General features: G+C 38.5%; 1 protein-coding gene across 1 annotated transcript in view; it reads left to right on the top strand.

Moving 5' to 3' along the window:
• The window catches only part of ME1 (malic enzyme 1), a 239,696-nt gene that overhangs the window by 169,185 nt on the left and 50,571 nt on the right, over positions 1-19,940 (top strand). Inside the window, exon 7 of the mRNA XM_062186425.1 lies at positions 12,500-12,609. Coding sequence (XP_062042409.1) covers positions 12,500-12,609 — 110 coding nt within the window. The remainder of the gene's footprint in view (positions 1-12,499; positions 12,610-19,940) is intronic.

The following is a 19,940-nucleotide window of genomic DNA, read 5'->3' as shown; positions in this document are numbered from 1 at the left end:
TGCCTGTGTATACAAAGGCTGTTGATTTTTGTGCATTGATTTTATATCCTGCTACTTTGCCAAACTCTTCGATGAGTTCCAGCAGTCTCTTAGTAGAGTTCTTTGGATCCCCTAAATAAAGAATCATATCATCTGCAAAGAGGGATAGTTTGAGTTCGTCCTTCCCGATTTGTATCCCTTTAATTTCTTTTTCTTGCCTAATAGCTCTGGCCAAAACTTCCAGAACTATATTGAATAGCAGTGGTGAGAGAGGGCATCCCTGTCTAGTACCAGATTTCAGTGGAAATGCTTCCAACTTTTCCCCATTCAATAGGATGTTGGCCGTGGGTTTTTCATATATTGCTTTGATTGTGTTAAGGAATGTTCCTTTCATACCCAGTTTGCTTAGAGTTTTCATCATGAAAGGGTGTTGTATTTTATCAAATGCTTTCTCTGCGTCTATTGAGAGAATCATATGGTTTTTCTTCTGCAGTCTGTTAATGTAGTGTATTACGTTGATTGTTTTGCGAATGTTGAACCATCCCTGCATACCGGGGATGAATCCCACTTGGTCTGGGTGGATGATCTTTCTGATGTGTTGTTGCAATCTATTGGCCAGAATTTTATTGAGGATTTTTGCATCTATGTTCATCAGGGATATTGGTCTGTAATTCTCTTTCAATGTTGCGTCTCTTTCTGGCTTAGGAATTAAGGTGATGGTGGCTTCATAGAAAGAATTTGGGAGGATTCCCTCTTTTTCGATTGCTCTGAATAGTTTGAGGAGAATTGGAGTTAGTTCTTCTCTAAATGTCTGGTAGAACTCAGCAGTGAATCCATCTGGCCCTGGGCTTTTCTTTGTTGGGAGGGCCTTTATTACTGTTTCAATTTCTGTGTCAGTTATTGGTCTGTTTAGATTTTCTATGTCTTCCTGGCTCAATTTAGGGAGGTTATATGTGTCCAAGAATCTGTCCATTTCTGATAGATTTCCCTGTTTGCTGGCATACAAGTCCTTGTAGTAATTTCTGATGATTCTTTTTATTTCTGTGGCGTCTGTTGTTACGTTTCCCATTTCATCTCTGATCCTATTGATTTGGGTCTTTTCTCTTCTTTTTTTAGTTAGTTGGGCCAATGGGGTGTCAATTTTGTTTATTTTTTCAAAAAACCAGCTCCTTGTTTGGCTGATTTTTTGTAATGTTTTTTTGGATTCAATCCTGTTGATTTCTTCTCTGATTTTAATTATTTCTCTTCTCCTACTGGGTTTGGGTTTGGTTTGCTGCAGGTTTTCTAGATCTTTGAGATGACTTGAAAGCTCATCTATTTGGTGCCTTTCCAATTTCTTGATGTAGGCACCTATTGCTATAAACTTTCCTCTTAACACTGCTTTTGTTGTATCCCATAGGTTTTGGTATGTTGTGCTGTTATCCTCATTTACTTCCAGAAAATTTTTGATTTCTCTTTTAATTTCTTCTATAACCCATTGTTCATTCAGGAGCATGTTGTTCAATCTCCATGTGTTTGCACGTGCTCTAGGGATTCCTGAGTTGCCAATTTCCAATTTCATTCCTTTGTGGTCTGAGAAGCTGCATGGTATGATTCTAATTCTTTTGAATTTGCTGAGACTTGCTTTATGGCCTAGTATGTGGTCAATCCTAGAGAGGGTTCCATGTACTGCTGAGAAGAATGTAAAGTCCTTAGATGTAGGATGAAATGTTCTGTAGATATCTGTTAGATCCATTTGGGCTATAGTGTCATTTAAATCTACTGTCTCCTTGTTGATCTTCTGTCCTGATGATCTGTCTATCTCTGAGAGTGGAGTATTGAAGTCCCCCAGTACTATTGTATTGGGGTCTAAGTCTCCCTTTAAGTCCCTTAACAAGTCTTTTAAATAAGCTGGTGCCCTGTAATTAGGTGCATATACGTTGATAATCGTTATATCTTCCTGTTGAATGGATCCCTTAATCATTAAATAGTGCCCCTCTTTGTCTCTCCTAACAGTTTTTGTGGTGAAGTTTATGTTATCCGATATTAAGATGGCTACGCCCGCTCTCTTTTCATTTCTGTTGGCGTGGTATATCTTTTTCCAGCCTTTCACTCTCAGCTTGTATGGATCATTGTTGGATAGATGGGTTTCTTGTAAGCAGCAAAAGGATGGGTTTTGTTCCTTAACCCAATCAGCCAATCGGTGTCTTTTAACTGGACAGTTCAAGCCATTAACATTCAATGTGACTATTGAGAAGGAGTAACTTTGCCCTGCCATTAGCCAAAGATACTTTCTAATATATGGTTTGAGATTCCTGTGATCTTTTGGTGTGAGGTTTCCTACCTTTACCTTCTTTCATATTGGTGACCGTGTTTCTGTGTTTCTGTATGTAACACATCTTTAAGCATCTTTTGCAGGGCTGGACGAGTGGCGACAAATTCTTGCAATTTCTGTTTGCTGTGAAAGGTCTTTATTTCACCTTCATTCATAAATGAGAGCTTTGCAGGATATAATATTCTGGGCTGGCAGTTTTTCTCTCTTAGCACCTGGGCTATGTCTCGCCATTCTCTCCTAGCTTGCAGGGTTTCTGAAGAGAAGTCAGCTGTGAGTCTGATTGGAGATCCTCTGAGAGTAATCTGGCGTTTCTCTCTTGCACATTTTAGGATCTTTTCTTTGTGTTTCACTGTGGTGAGTTTGATTACGACGTGTCGTGGTGAGGATCTCTTTTGGTCATGTTTATTAGGGGTTCTATGAGCTTCCTGTATTAGGATGTCTCTGTCTTTCTCCAAACCTGGGAAATTTTCTGCTAGTATCTCACTAAAAAGGCCTTCTAATCCTTTCTCTCTCTCCATGCCTTCAGGTACTCCTAGAACCCGAATGTTGGGTTTTTTAAGAGTATCCTGTAGATTCCTGACAGTATTTTTTAGGTTTCTGATTTCTTCTTCTTTTCTTTGATTTGATTGTTTCCTTTCCTGTTCTCTGTCTTCTAAGTCTGATATTCTCTCTTCTGCTTCGTCCATTCTGTTTTTAAGACTCTCTAATGTGTTTGTCATTTGATCTATTGAATTCTTCATTTCATTATGATTTCTCATCACTATCACCATTTCTTGTTCCACTAGTTGTTTCAATTCATTTTGATTCCTCCTTAATATTTCATTTTCACGAGAGAGATTTTCTATCTTGTCCATGAAGGATTTCTGTAGTTCAAGAATTTGTTTTTGAGAACTTCTTAATGTTATTATCAATTTTTTGAGATCTGATTCTTGCATTTCTTCAATCTCCCCATCTTCATAATCTTGAATTGGGGTGTCTTTTTCATTTGGGGGTGTCATAGTGTCTTCCTTGTTCTTGTTAGCTCGGTTTTTGCGTTTGTTGTTTGGCATGTTGGAGATATTTGGTTTCTTCACTGTGGTGTTTTTTCTTGTTACACTATGGCTCTATATTAAGTGGACTGTCTGCTTTCAGTGGTGCCTTAGAGGCTTGGGATGAGTGTGGACTGAGAGCTGTGTTTGGTTCCTCAGGGCTGAGGGTGCGTCAAAGATGAGACTCCCAGGTTAGGTGTGGTAAATCTCTCTCTTTTTTGATTCAAAAGGGAAGTAATTCCGCACAGCTGAATGTAATTGGAGGTAGTTAGCAGGCAAATGATATACCCACAGGAGCCAGAAATCGGAAGCTCTTTCCCACGGACCACACAGGGAATCTCTGCTGCCCTCAGTGTGGGCACCAATTCTCCCGCAATCTCCCACTGGGTTGCCAAGTTAGATGCTAATCTCCTGTTATTTCACCCCTCCCCCCAGAGTCAGGTTTTTCTGCTAGGCTCAGGGCTGGTGCAGACCTGAGGTCGCCCTGCTTATGACGTATGTCCAAAATGGCGCCTGCTCTGTCTTGCTCGCCTTTGAGAGGTGAGCGGAGAGAGAGAAACTTGTGTCCGTATCGGTCGCTTTTTTTTATTTTTTTCCTCTCTCTCTTCAAGTTAGCCTGGTGAACTTTTCCCCACGAAGTTTCAAGCCTCGTTCCCTCTAGCCTCCTCTTTCCGCTTGCCCGCTGGTGTCTCGGGTTATTGTGGTTCGGCTCACCTCGCGTTCCAGCGCTGGTGCGTTGAGTCTGCTGCTGGTGTCCCGATCTTGGGCTCCCACGCTCTCCACGCAGGTACACTGTGAATCTCTAGTTCCGGAAGAGTTTCCTATGCTGTTTTATCCCCTACTCTTCCTTGACCCTGCAGTATCTCCACTTATATTAACCTGTCTCTCTCTCCAGCCTAATAGTGTGCTTCCTGCCTATTCCGCCATCTTGCCTATACTTTAGTATAGCATTCTTAAACATTGGTTTTGACAACGATATAAAACAAAGTTTTACAAAACTATATTTGCAGACATATTAATAAATATTTTTCTTTCTTATTTTTGATTTTTAAAGTTTAGCTCCCACGTATAAGGGAGAAGATGTGGTTTTGTTTTTGTTTTTGTTTTTAGTATAGCTTATTTCACTCAACATAATGTCCTCCAGTTGCATCCATTTCTCTGATTGAAGAATTCATCTCCAAAATTTCTGTTATTCCCTAATGAATTCTGTCTCCTTATTAATGTTATCATTCATGTCATTCACTGATTTCCTTGTTTCTTTGATCTATCTGTGTCCTCTTGCATCTCACTGAGTTTCCTTACAGTCATTATTTTGAATTCTATATCTGTCATTCCATAGATTTCCTCCAGTTCAGGATCTAATTCTGGAGGTGTATTGTTTTTTTTTTTGGAGGTGTCATGCTTCCTTGCTTCTTCATGTCTCCTGTGTCCCTTTGTTGACTTCTCTTCCATCTGGTGTAAGCATCCCATCTTGTTTATGGAGTAGGTTTTATTGTGAAAGAGTTTATGGTTTAGCTGTAATGCAGGGTATCACTTGGCTTGTTGCTTTGGCTTTGGTTCTAGATGAATGTAGCCTCCGAGTGATTTGTTTTGTCTTAATTAATGTCATCTGTGTCTATAAATGATGCACTGGACTAGTCTGCTGCAGTTCATAGGAACAAACATGTGGCTTGATTTGGATAAGGGTTCCCTTGGGTGTGTGTCTTTGGTCCAAAGAGAGTTCAGTGCCAGTCTCCCTGGCAATTGTGATAGCCAGGGAATTGTACTTGGTGCCAAGCGAGACAAAGATGATTGCTCCCTTGTCTTACTGGCAAGCCTGAGTGATTCCAGGGCTCATGGAGCCAATTTCTGTGGCTCTAGGACCATGTGTTGTGGATGGACCCTTCCTCAGGTTTTGCTAGGAAAGTCCAACTGGTACAATGGCTTATAATACCAACAGCTGTAGTCCTAGGATTAGGGGATATGAACTGAACCCTGTTCCAGTCCTACATGGTGACTACAAGGTATACCAGAGATTTTATTGTGGAATCCAGAGAGGTGAAATGCGGTTAAGTTCTTCTGAAAGTCCACTGGGTAGACTCCAGTGGCACAGAGAAATTTAGTACAAATTGTTACAGTCCTGGTGTTGCAGGGCATAGTGGGTTCATTATCCAGCTCTCCCAGGGTGGGAGCAGATTTTTTTATGGGCTTCTTCTAGGATAGCCCCCAGATGCTAAGGTGAATCCCCCTTTCTCATGTAGGGTGTATGAGTGTAGCTCTGGGGCTAATGCCCTAAAACTCCCACAGTAACAGGATGCAGGGGATCTGTTCTTTGCCCCACACATGGCCCTGACTGTGACTGTGGTGCTGGTAGGAGAACAGAGATGCACTGCATGACTTCGTGCTGCTGAGTACGGTCTTGTGGGAATGAGGGAGGCAAAGGAAACAAGGTGGCTTCCCTGCTCCAAGCCCAGCAGTTGCTCAGATTCCAGTCAGCTCTCCAGGATGAAATGAATGTCAGTGGGTGACTGGGTTTCACTCTCAGCAAAACCGGTGAGTGGTGTGTGGCGATTTCTTTCTACCTTGACATGGTAAGGTGGTGGCCCACACCATAGCTGCCTGCAGTGATGTAGCTGTCTTCTCTCTTCTTGTGCCGTGGAGTCTTTGTTGTTTTTTTCACTTCTTCAGTCAGACTCCTGGAAACGTAGTCCTTCCTTTGTTCTTTTCGTATCTCAGAGCAGATTAAGTTATTGTGGCTATATGCTGTTCAGCCATCTTGGATCCCCCTTAACCTTATTCTTGGAGGTAGCTTTGCTAGATATATTATTTAGGATGACAGTTATTATCTCTTAGGCTTTTGTGGATTTTATTCATTACTGTCTATTGGCTTCTATTAGTACCATAAAATTTTAAAAATATAGTGATTACAGAGTACTTATGTGCTATTCATTGCACTTAACATCTATTACTTCATTTAATCTTTATAACAGCCTTATGATAATATGCTTTTATTATTCTCATTTTTTCCAATGGGAAAAAGAAACAAAGAAGAGTTAAAAGATACACGGTATGTGAGGACAAGATTTGATCTCTAGGTTTGACTATGGAGTCTATGCTCTTAAGGCACTGTGTAACAGGGTCTGGCATTGTGCTGCAGTAGGTTAAGCTGCTGCTCATAACACCAGAATCCCATATTGGAGTGCTGCTCATTCAGGTCCTGGCTGCTGCACTTCCAGTCTGTCTCCCTACCAGTGTGCCTGGGATAACAACAGAAGATGGCCCATGCCATGCTTGTGAGAGACCTCTGAGGAGTTTAGGACTCCTGGTCCAACTCCAGCTGTTGCAGCCATTTGGAGAGTGAACCAGGAAATGAAAGATCTGTCTCTGACCCTGTGTCTCCTTTTCTCTCTGTCACTCTACCTTTCAAATAAATAAATCTTCAGAAAAACCCACTATATCAGCTAAGCAAATACTTAAAAGAAGAATAGGGGGTGACTAACAATATTAAAGTTATCAGAAAACTATCATGAGAAAATACAGGCATATTTTTCTGCATAGGGAAATTAGTGGATGCATCCTTACTACTAGACAATGAATACTGAGTAATGGAAACACGGTGTGCCTCTGTGCCCACTTTGTAGAATGGTTCTGAAGAACAAGTGAATGTGCATGTGTGTATATTTGTGTGTCTTAAATCTTATAAAGTAAAAAAAAAAGTTGTCATTAACAGTAGTAAAGTAACAGAAAAGCACAGAAACAGATCCTACTATAGAATAGAATATGGTATAGGATTAGAAGTGATGAGAGGAAATATGAACTGTTAATGATGCTGGCATAGCTGGGTTAATTATATGGCAAACAGAAATTTTAATCTATCTTTCTTTAAAATCTATGATGTAGCAATAAAATTATGCCAAATTTAGAAGTTAACTATTTTATAAATTCGTAATACCATAGAAGAAAATTTTAACAATTAAATTAATATATGTGGATAAGGCTATTATAAGCATACCATCATAAATAAGAAATTATAAATAGATTGAAACATATGACTGTGTACTAACTTAATATTCCTTGATCAAAACAAAGAGGAACATTGACTAAATGATTAATGGCACCATTTACTAGATTAGGAAAACTATTTGCAATACATATAGTAGCAGGCACTATTAACATAGAAAGACCTCCAGAACCACAGATCTTATTGGCTCTAAGCTGAAAAGCCCTTCACTCAGCCCAACTGACCACTGCAGCTGAGGGGACGGCCAAGTAGGGTCAGCAACATTGAAGGCAGAACTGTAAATTTCTTGTTAGAGATGCCACCTGCCTTTACCTGGCCAGCTCTCCTCCCAGCCCAGCCAAGTAATGAAAGTCAACAGAGTGCCTTCCCCTAAGAGGATCACACCTCCCTTAGGATGTACCCCATGTGAAGAGATGGATAGGTCTGGGCCTCTTAACTTACAAGGCCTAAAGCCCACCAGATTATTATCAAGCCCCTTCTGTCAGGTTCTATTTGCCTCTCAATCAGAAAACTTAATTGTAGCTTAGACAGCATCTTTCTTAGCTCCTCTAATAATGACTCTGTCCTTTGTTCTAGACCCTGTCTAGTGCACCTGGGCCTCATTCCTTTGTAATCATAACCTCTACTCTACCACCAATGGCTCTACTCCCAACCTGTGTGTACTGATGGTCCTCTTCCCCACTTAATGCTATAGAATTGTTCAGACCTGGTTAATGCCACTCTTAGGATCATTGGTTACTATCCTCACCCTGTCTTTTATGACCTTGTCTAAAAATGATGAGTCGGTGAACTCAAAAGGCTTCCATAGCGTTGGCAACTCATGACGACAGCCTAGGGTGGTTACTGGCGCCATAAGCTAGAGTGTCAATTTGTTGGGTCAACAACAGGAGTCACTGTGCAGTTGCCCCTAATATGGGATCTCTGTCCTTAATGTGCTGTACATTGTGATTTAATGCTGTAACTAGTACTCAAACAGTATGTTTCCCTTTGTTTCCCTTTGTGTTTCTATGTGGGTGCAAACTGTTGAAATCTTTACTTAATATATATTAAATTGATCTTCTGTATATAAAGAGAATAGAAAATGAAAAAAAATATATATATATAAAGACCTCCTATGAAATAATAAAGCAAAGGACTAACACAATAGAAAAGTTAACTAACAAACATAATCTTCCAAGAAGAATTACAAATGACATAGATACAGAAAAATATGCCAACTTTCACTAGTAATCACCAAAACATACCAATAAAATTTAGTACCAGTTTTTGCCTGTGAATTTTATGGTGATTTTAAAAGATAGCTCATCAGTGACAAGTATATAATAATATAATGGTAAAATGGAAACAGACTTAACAGATTTTTGTTGGATCAGACTAGACAGATGGAGAGATCTTATCTGCACTGTAATAACATGGCGTCTTCGAGTGAGATCCCAGTGGAAAGAACAGGTCATCAAAGAAGGAGATACCTTTCTCTGAAGGGAGGAGAGAACTTTCACTTTGACTATGACCTTGTCTAAATAAGATCAGAGTTGGTGAACTCAAAAGGCAAGCTTTTGCAACTCATGACAAGAGCCTAGGGTGATTACTGATGCCGTAAGCTAGAGTGTCAATTTGTTAAGTCAACAACAGGAGTCACTGTGCACTTACTCCTCATGTGGGATCTCTGTCCTTAATATGCTGTGCATTGTGATTTAATGCTATAACTAGTACTCAAACAGTATTTTTCACTTTGTGTTACTATGTGGGGGCAAACTGTTGAAATCTTTACTTAATATATACTAAACTGATCTTCTGTATATAAAGAGAAATGAAAATGAATCTTGATGTGAATGGAAGGGGAGAGGGAGCGGGAGAGGGGAGGGTTGCGGGTGGGAGGGAAGTTATGGGGGGGGGGAGCCATTGTAATCCATAAGCTGTACTTTGGAAACTTACATGCATTAAATAAAAGTTAAAAAAAAAAGACTAAATAGCATGACTTTGGGTGCTGTCTCAGTGGTTTGAGAGAGACATGCAGAGTGTGGGGAGCCAAGGAGGCAGGTAAGTATAGCGAGATGGCCACTGTTCAAATAACTGGTTTTTTTATTTTTTTAATTTTTAATTTTAGCTCCCACAATTAAGGGAGAGCATGTGGTATTTGTTTTTCATGCAACACTATGTACTCCAGTTCTAAACATTATGTTGCAAATGGTATGATTTCATTTTTGTATAGCTGAATGATATTCATTGTGTATATATATATATATATATATGCCACATTTTCTTTGTCCATTCATCTATTGATGGAATAGCTGTCTTTGACACATGGAGGTGAAACTAGAACATATAGGAAGAATTAAAAATAACAGAATGAAGATCTGAACTTAATTCCACAGTGCCCTTACATATATCACAACATTGTAGCCAAATAGGGCTGTTTACCATGTTTTAAGCACATTTTTCTTTCCCACTTTTCACCTCAGTTATTTTGTTTCTGCTTTCCCTAAGCTTATAAAACTCTACATATCTACTTTTGAAAATTGTAACTAAAACTTAATTCATTTTTTGCTTAATCTGTACCCCCAGCTAAAAATGTTGTCTGTCTTCTGTGAAAAGCTGTAATTCCTGATTTATGACACTTTTATGTTACTTTTTTATGTATTTTACATTTATCTCAAAAGGTTTTTATTTCTACTAAATTTTGAATTCCTTAGGATAGGGACCATGCTTTGTCACTTCCATTATTCCAGATGTCAAATTTGTGTGACTTTTCTATAGTAAACATGCAATAAATATTTGCTGAATGAATCACATACTTATACATCACATACTAAGCCATAAGATAGGAACTTTAAAAGAAAATAGTGTTTTGTTAAAATTTAAACACCTAAGAATAATTGTGTGTTAATTACTGAGTTCAACCAATAGTACTAGAACAACAACAAATACTAAAAAGGATAAAGTATTACATTGTACATCTAAAGTCAGGACAGGAGCTGATCAGTTCATTGTTGCTTATAGTGTCCATTTCACTTAACAGGTTTCCCCTTTGACGCTCAGTTGTCACCGATCAGGGAAAACAAATGATATTTGTCTCTTTGGGACTGGCTTAATTCACTCAGCATGATGTTTTCCAGATTACTACATCTTGTTGCAAATGACTGGGTTTCGTTGTTTCTTACTGCTGTATAGTATTCTATGGAGTACATGTCCCATAATTTCTTTATCCAGTCTACTGTTGATGGGCCTTTGGGTTGGTTCCAGGTCTTAGCTATTGTGAATTGAGCTGCAATAAGCATTAATGTGCAGATGGCTTTTTTATTTGCCAAATTAATTTCCTTTGGGTAAATTCCAAGGAGTGGGATGGCTGAGTTGTATGGTAGGGTTATGTTCAGGTTTCTGAGGAATCTCCAGACAGACTTCCATAGTGGCTTAACCAGTTTGCATTCCCACCAACAGTGGGTTAGTGTCCCTTTTTCCCCACATCCTCTCCAGCATCTGTTGTTGGTAGATTTCTGAATGTGAGCCATTCTCACCGGGGTGAGATGGAACCTCATTGTGGTTTTGATTTGCATTTCTTTGATTGCTAGTGATCTTGAACATTTTTTCATGTGTCTGTTGGCCATTTGGATTTCCTCTTTCGAAAAATGTCTATTGAGGTCCTTGGCCCATCTCTTAAGTGGGTTGTTTGTTTTGTTGTTGTGGATTTTCTTGATTTCTTTGTAGATTCTGGTTATCAATCCTTTATCTGTAGTATAGTTTGCAAATATTTTTTCCCATTCTGTTGGTTGCCTCTTCACTTTCCTGACTGTTTCTTTTGAAGTACAGAAACTTCTCAATCCCTGTTAAATCTAAGAGTGGAAAAAGAGAGGGAGGAGATGCGCAATTTGGGACATGCTCAATCGGACTTGCCCCAAATGGTGGAGTTAGAAATGTGCCAGGGGATTCCAACACAATCCCATCAAGATGGCATGTACCAATGCCATCGCACTAGTCCAAGTGATCAATTTCAGCTCACAATTGATAGCTCTGATAGGTCTAAGAGTCAAAGAGATCACACAAACAAGACAAGTATCTGCTAATACTAACTGATAGAATCAAAAAGGGAGAGAAAGATCCAACATGGGAAGTGGGATACACAGCAGACTCATAGAATGGCAGATGTCCTAAACAACACTCTGGCCTCAGAATCAGCCCTCAAGGCATTCGGATCTGGCGGAAGAGCCCATGAGAGTATAGCAGGCATGGAAAGCCAAGATATCATGGAAAAAAAATTTAAAAAAAGACCTAAATGAATGATCTCTGTGAGTGAGATCCCAGTGGAAAGAACGGGGCCATCAAAGAAGGAGGTACCCTTCTCCAAAGGGAGGAGAGAACTTCCACTTTGACTATAACCCTATCGGAATAAGATCAAAGTCAGCGAACTCTAAAGGCTTCCATAGCCCTGGCAACTCATGACTAGAGCCTAGGGAGATTACTGACGCCATGAACAGGAGTGTCAAATTGTTAAATCAGCAACAGGAGTCACTGTGTACTTACACCCCATGTGGGATCTGTCCCTAATGTGTCGTCTAAAGCGAAGTGATGCTATAACTAGTACTGAAACAGTATTTTTATACTTTGCGTTTCTGTGTGGGCACAAACTGATGAGGTCTTTACTAATTATATACTGAAGTGATCTTCTGTATATAAAGAGAATTGGAAATGAAAAAAAAAAAAACAACCTGGTGTTAAAATGGAAATGGCATAGAAAATTAATTAATTTGAAAAAAATTATGTAGGTTGTCTGTCTTTAATGTGCTGTACATTGCTATTTAATGCTATAATTAGTAATCCAATGGTAGTTTTTTCACTTTATGTTGCTATATGGGCAAAATGTTGAAATCTTTACCTAATATATACTAAACTGATCTTCTGTATACAAAGAGAATTGAAAATGAATCTTTACATGAATGGAAGGGGAAAGGGAGCGGGAAAGGGGAGGGTTGAGGGCGGGAGGGAAGTTATGGGAGGGGGGAAGCCATTGTAACCCATAAGCTGTACTTTGGAAATTTATATTCATTAAATAAAAGTTTAATTAAAAAAAATAAATAAATAAAAAGAAAATAGTGTTTTGTCTTTTCTGTGTGATAATTTTAAAAGTTTATCTCTAAATATTATTTCATTAACCTCTTCTATTATCAATGTTTTGCTCCATAGATATGGTATGAATTGCCTTATTCAGTTTGAAGATTTTGCCAACGTGAATGCATTTCGTCTGCTGAACAAGTATCGAAACCAGTATTGCACGTTCAATGATGATATTCAAGGTAATAAAATACTCACTGTGTATGGATCAAGAACAACATGTCTGAACTTACTTTATTTTATTATGATCCAGATTCAGCAAATACATTCTAACTTCCTATTAAATGCCAAGAATTAAGCTTTATGATCTCACCCATTATTTCTTATTTAATTCCTATATTTAAAATAAATACTTTCTGACTCTAGATGTGTCATATTACCTGTGAACTATAGAATGAGCTTCCAGAAATATGACAAAATCCCTAGTGATTATGGTTAAACAAAAAATGAGATATCTAGAAAAATATTTGGTTGTTTAAAAATTTAAACACATTAAGTTAATTAAAAATAGATCTTCTTAGTATAAAATAAAAATGGGAATTGAAGAGGGAGGAGGAAGAAGTGTGGGATGGAGGGTAGGGTAGGAAGAGTCTCTATGTTCCTAAATTAGGATTTATGAAAAGCATGAAGTTTGTATACCTTAAATTAAAAAAAAATTTAAAAATTACACACACACACACACACATATACATACATACACATATTTCAACCTTCTTGGTTGAAATACATTGTTTCTAAGCTTTACCCAGTAAGAGTTGTCTGTCGATATAATGTGCCACATTTTACTATTTGTTTTCCATTATTGATTCCTGGATGACTGCTTTTATCTGAGTTGCCTATTTTTTCTCTTTAAGTCCTTCTGAAAATCCTGAATTTGGCCCAAAATGCACGTCTTACCCTTGCCTCTGTCTCCAGCTTCATTAAGTTTTGTCATTCTAGCCTTCTCGGGTCCCGAAATGAGCCAGGCGTTTTTCTGTTATGAGGTCTACTCAAGTGTTGATCCCTCTCCCTAGAATAATCTTCCCTCCCTTCAAATTTTTTCTCAATAACAAAATTCTTCAGGAAATCCTTCTCCTGTGTCTAGGTCTGTAGCAGGACAAGACACCAGGGAACAGAAGTAGTCTTTTATAATGCTGGGTAAGGCCCAGATGGAATTTCTTATCTGAAAGACTGATTCCTGAACAAAGAAGGTTTTTTTTTTCTCATATATGGATTGAGCCTCTTTGTCTCCCCTTCTATGGTTACATGCATACATTTGATTGACTATTTGAGTGTTACGTGGTGGCCACAGGATTGATACAGTACTGTACATGTGAAGGTTGTTACCTATGATGATTTTTCCACACACATACTGAGCTCTTTGCTGTCTGGCAAGGGTTCCCATCATTGCTCTGTACTAACAAGCAGAACCTGAATGGTTACCAACAAGCAGATAGGGACTACAGTTGAAGCATTCATAGGCAGGCAGATAACAACCATGTTTCATTCCCAAGACAAATGCCTCCCTTTTTCTTCTTCTGACCTTGGAAAGCCTCTACCACAACTTTAATCATGTTAGTTAAAAACAAGTTTAATTAAAAGACAAGGGTCTCTGCTACAGATCAGAGGTTTGGTAGCACTTTTTACATTTCCCCTGAGGTTCTGACCACAGTAGCAGTTTTATATATTAATGTAAGTTTTTTTTTTTAAATTAAGATTTCTCTCCCGTACTAAATATTAAGCTATGTGAAGACAAGGAACATAGGTGTCTTTCTCCACACTGTATCTCTTGTGATTAACACGGTGTTTAGCCCAGACAAGTTACTTAATACTAATGGGATAAATGAGTGAAGTATGACAGAAGAAAAGACTGGCAAACTACCACTTGTCAGCCATATTCCAGCCTACTGTTATAAAGTCTTAGCACAACACAGCCGTGCCCATTTGTTTACATAATATTTATGGCCACTTCGGTGGTACTGTAGCAGAGTTAAGTCTGAAACAGACGCCACATGTCTCACAAGCCCTAAAATATTTACTTTGTGGCCCTTTACAAAAGGAGTTGGCCAAATGTTGGTCTACAGGAACACATTTAAGGAGTGGGAGAGAGTTGGACTAAGAGTTATATTGGCCAGGGCAGGGTTGTATTCTGGAAAGATCATTCACATTATCTTCAGCGAGAACAAGATGGACTAGCAGCAATCTGAGGGCTGTTGCTGTAATCCAGGACATGATGGTGGTGCTTCCTAGCAAAGTGCTGATGAAGATAGGGCATAATTAGCTGTTGGTCGTTAAGGTGAATGGGTAGGCAAGAATGGAGCCTGGGTTTTCATCTAGAAGAACTGGAAGAAACTGAGAAACAGAAATTGCAAAACATTATTATATGTGGAAGTTAAAAACACGGATTCAGAAGTCAAGCTGTTTTGTTTTGCTCCTTACTAGCTGTGGATTTTGATCAAGTTTTTAACCTGAGTTTTCATTGTCTCACCTATAGCAAAAAGTTACATAGCAGCTTTTATTTCTTTGTATTTGAAAGAATAGGATCTAAAGTGTGAGGAGAATAAAAGAGATCTAAAGAACTTCTAAAGAGATGTAGAGTCAACTGAGGGTGAAACAGGAAAGGATACAGTCAGTAGACCTTGACAGCCAATGGAAATTGATTACCTTACCAGGCTGAGCACCTTGAATTTAGCAGTTGAGAAAAGATAAGATGAACAGTTGGAGTTCTCTGTATTAGATATTTTATGGTGTCTGTGCAAAGAAAGACAGTGGAATGAAAGCTAAAAGTAAAGCAAGAATCTTGATACTAAGGTGAAAAGGTGAAGCAAGGACTAAGAAATAAAAGTAAAGAGCCTAGAAACTCCCAAGAGGTTTAAGAATAGGTATAATGAGGGAAATTAAATAAAATAACTAGAAAGATAGAAGATTGTGGACCTAGTGAGTTATTCTAATGTAGTGCTTTCAAGAAGGAAGACAAGGGGCCAGTGCTATAGCACAACAGGTTAAAGCTGTAACCTACAATACCAGCAACCCATATGGGTGCCAGTTCAAGTCCTCGCTGCTTCGCATCTGGATCCAGCTCCTTGCTAATGCACCTGGGAAAGCAATAGAGGATGTGCACCCACATGGGAGACCCAGAAAAAGCTCCTGACTCCTGGCTTCAGCTTGGCTCAACCCTAGTTATTGGTGGCCATTTCGTGTATGTATATATACGTATATATACACATATATTATACATACTATATATATTATTACCTTCTTAGATGTGTATCTAATAACTACATGAAATCTGTTCCCTTAATATTGATCTATAATGTAAATAAAAGTCCATGAGATAAAACATTATAAATGTAACCTTTGTTTTGACCATCTCATTTCCAATGACATTCATCTGTATTTCATCTTGGATATATCCCTACTAAATTTCATCTTGGTGATAATATTTCTCTCCCCTCTCATTTCTTCCTTTCATTTTTAGTTGTTGAAATAATATTTTAAATTTTCTTTATAATTAGACAATACTCCACTAAATAGTTCAAAAAATAAAAAAGTACAAAGACCACTTTTCAGCAGTAATATAAGCAAAAGGTACAAACAACAATTAAATCCCAAGATGTAAATTTCACTCATATACATTAATTTGTTTAATACTCTATATATTAGCTACCACAAATCAGAGAAACTATGATAATTGTTTTTGAGACTGGATTATTCTACTTAGCATAATAAATTCCAGTTATGTCATTTTGTTGCAAAAGTCAGGATTTCATTCTTTTTATGGTTAAGATTTCTATCATGTAAATTGTATACCACATTTTCTTTATCCAGTCATCAGTTGAAGGGCATCTAGGTATATTTCATACTTTAATTATTGTGAATTGAGCTGCTATAAACATGAGGGTTCAGGTAACTCTTATGCTAATTTCATTTCCTTTGGGTATATTCCCTAGAGTGAGGTAGCTGGGTCATATGGTAAATCTAGTTTTCTGAGGAAGTTCCATAGTATGTTCCATAATAGTTGCATCAGGGTATATTCCTACCAACAGTATATTAGGGTACCTTTTTCTCCACTTCCTTATCAGCATTTGTTATTTTTTTAATTTTATTTAAGTTATACAAGTTTCGTGTGTTTCATATATACAGATTTAGGAACATAGTCATACTTCCCAACCTACCCTCCATCCTGCCCATAATCCAAACCTTCTTCTCCTTCCCTCTCCTATTCTCATTTTTAATTTTTACAAACATCTATTTTTAGTTTACTTAATACTCTTAATAACCCTACACTAAGTAAAGAGTTCAACAAATAGTATAAAGAAGAAAATTCTGTTCTTCAACAGTAGAGATAAGGGCTGTAAACAATCATCGAATCTCAAAATGTACATATATGTACAACACAATATATTACATTTTTTTTTTGACAGGCAGAGTGGACAGTGAGAGAGAGACAGAAAGAAAGGTCTTCCTTTTGCCGTTGGTTCACCCTCCAATGGCTGCCACGGCTGGCGCGCTGCGGCCAGCGCACCTTGCTGAGCCGATGGCAGGAGCCAGGTGCTTCTCCTGGTCTCCCATGGGGTGCAGGGCCCAAGGAATTGGGCCATCCTCCACTGCACTCCCTGGCCACAGCAGAGAGCTGGCCTGGAAGAGGGGCAACTGGGATAGAATCCAGCGCCCCAACCGGGACTAGAACCTGGTGTGCCGGCGCCGCAAGGCGGAGGATTAGCCTAGTGAGCTGCGGCGCCGGCCAATATATTACTTTTTAGGTACTGTGTTAGTTGCCCCAGTCAGAGAAAACATGATATCTGTCTTTTGGGACCGGCTTATTTTGCTAAGTATAGTGGTGTCCAGTTGCATCCTTTTTTTTTTTTTTTTTTTTTTTGACAAAGGACAGAATTTCATATTTTTTATACCTGTATAGTACTCCACAGTGTGTATATACCATAATTTCTTTATCTATTCATCAGTTGGTGGACATCTGGGTTGATTTCATATCTTAGCTATTGTGATTTGAGGTGCAGTAGACATCAGGGTACAGAGAACCCTTTCATATGTTGATTGCTTTTCTTTTGGGTAAATTCTCAGCAGTGAGAGTCTATGGTAGGTCTGTATATAGATTTCTGAGGTATCTTGTCTTCCTCAGTGGCTGGACCAGTTTAAGTTCCCACCAACAATATATTAGTGTATCTTTTCCCTACATCCTCACCATGTTTGTTGTTTGTTGATCCTGTATAATCATTCTAACCGGGATGAGGTGAAACCTCATTGTGCTTTTGATTTGCATTTCCCTGATGGCTACTGATCCTGAGCATTTTTTCAAGTGAAGTGTCTGTTGGCCATTTGAATTTCCTCTCTTGAAAATTACCTGTTCTTGTCCTTTTCCAGTTTCTTAACCAGATTGTTTGCTTTATTGTTTTTGAATTTCTTGAGCACTTTATAGATTTATATATTAACCTTTTATTGGTTGCATAGTTTGCAAATATTTTCTCCCATTCTGTTGGTTGCCTCTTCACTTTGCTGTGTTTCTTTGGCAGTAAAGAAGCTTCTCAGCTTGATAGAATGCCATTTGTCAGTTTTGGGTTTGATTGCCTGTGCCTCTGGAGTCTTTTCCAAGAAAGAAAAATACTTTGCCTATGCAATGTCTTGCAGAGTTTCCCCAATGTTCTCTAGTAATTTAATGGTATTGGGTCGTAGATTTAGGTCTTTGATTTATTTGAGTGGATTTTTATGTGAGGTGTAAAGCAGGGGTCTTGTTTCATACTTCTGCATGCACGATCCAGTTTTACCAGCACCGTTTGTGAAGAGACTGTCCTTGCTCCAGGGATTGATTTTAGCTCCTTTGTAAAAAATAAATTGGTTGTAGATGCGTGGATTGATTTCTGGGTTGATTTCTATTCTGTTCTATTGGTCTGAACATCTGTTTTTGTGCCAATACCAGGGTGTTTTAATTATAACTGCCCTGTAGTATGTCTTGAAATCAGGTATTGTGATACCTCTGGCTTTGTTTTTGTTGTGTAAGTTTGCTTTAGCTATTTGAGGTCTTGTGCTTCCACATGAATTTTAACATCACTTTTTCTAGATCTACAAAGAATGTCATTGGTATTTTGACTGGGATCACATTGATCTGTAATTACTTTTGGTATTATGGACATTTTATGATATTGATTCTTCCAATCTAGGAACATGGAAGATTTTCCCATTTTTTTGTCTTCTTCTGTTTCTTTCTTTAATGTCTTAGAATTTTCATGGTAGAGTTCTTTGACATCTTGGTTAAATTTATTCCAAGGTATTTAATATTTTTGTAGCCATTGTGAAAGGGATTGACCTCAGAATTTCTTAGATATGGCATTGTCTGTGTATACAAAGGCTATTGATTTTTCTGTTAATTTTATATCCTCCCACTTTTTACCAAACTCTTTTTTGAGTTCCAGTAGTCTCTTAGAGGAGTCTCTTGGTTCCCCTATTTATAGAATCATGTCATCTGCAAACAGGGAAAGTTTAACTTCCTCCTTCCCAATTTGTATTCCTTTGATTTTTTTTCTTGCCTAACAGCTCTAGCTAAAACTTACAGAATTTAGGCCGGCGCCGTGGCTTAACAGGCCTCCACCTTGTGGCGCCGGCACACCGGGTTCTAGTCCTGGTCGGGGCGCCGGATTCTATCCCGGTTGCCCCTCTTCCAGGCCAGCTCTCTGCTATGGCCCGGGAAGGCAGTGGAGGATGGCCCAAGTCCTTGGGCCCTGCACCCGCATGGGAGACCAGGAGAAGCACCTGGCTCCTGCCTTCGGATCAGCACGATGCGCCAGCCGCAGCGGCCATTGGAGGGTGAACCAACGGCAAAAAGGAAGACCTTTCTCTCTGTCTCTCTCTCTCACTATCCACTCTGCCTGTCAAAAAAAAAAAAAAAAAAAACTTACAGAACTTTATTGGATAGCAATGGTGAGAGTGGGAATCCTTGTCTGGTTCTGGAATGCTTCCAACTTTTCCCCATTCAATAAGATGTTGGCTGTGGGTTTATCATAAATTGCCTCAATTGTATTGAGGTATGTCCTTCCATACCCAATTTGCTTAAGGTTTTCATCATTAAACAATATTGTATTTTATCAGATGCTTTCTCTTCATCCATTGAGAAAATCAAATGGTTTATGTTCTTCAGTTTGTTAATGTAATGTATCACATTTATTGAGTTGTTAATGTTGAACCATCCCTATATGCCATGGATAAATCCCACTTGGTCCAGATGAATGATCTTTCTGATGTGTTGCTGGATTCGATTAGCTAATATTTTGTTGAGGATTTTTACATCTATGTTCATCATGGATATTGGTTTATAGTTATCACTTTTTGTTGTATATATTTCTGGTTTATGAATTAAGGTAATGTTGTCTTCATTGAAGCAGTTTAGGAGCATTCCCTCACTTTTAGTTGTTTTTGAATAGCTTGAGAAGCTTTGGAATTAGTTCTTCTTTAAATGTCTGGTAGAATTCTGCAGGGAAGCCATCTGGTTCTGTGTTTTTCTTTATTGCTGATTCAGTCTGTG

This window comes from Lepus europaeus, chromosome 3 (assembly GCF_033115175.1).
Source record: "Lepus europaeus isolate LE1 chromosome 3, mLepTim1.pri, whole genome shotgun sequence".
In the NCBI taxonomy this organism is placed as follows: domain Eukaryota; kingdom Metazoa; phylum Chordata; class Mammalia; order Lagomorpha; family Leporidae; genus Lepus; species Lepus europaeus.
This window is presented reverse-complemented; position numbering and strand designations above follow the sequence as displayed.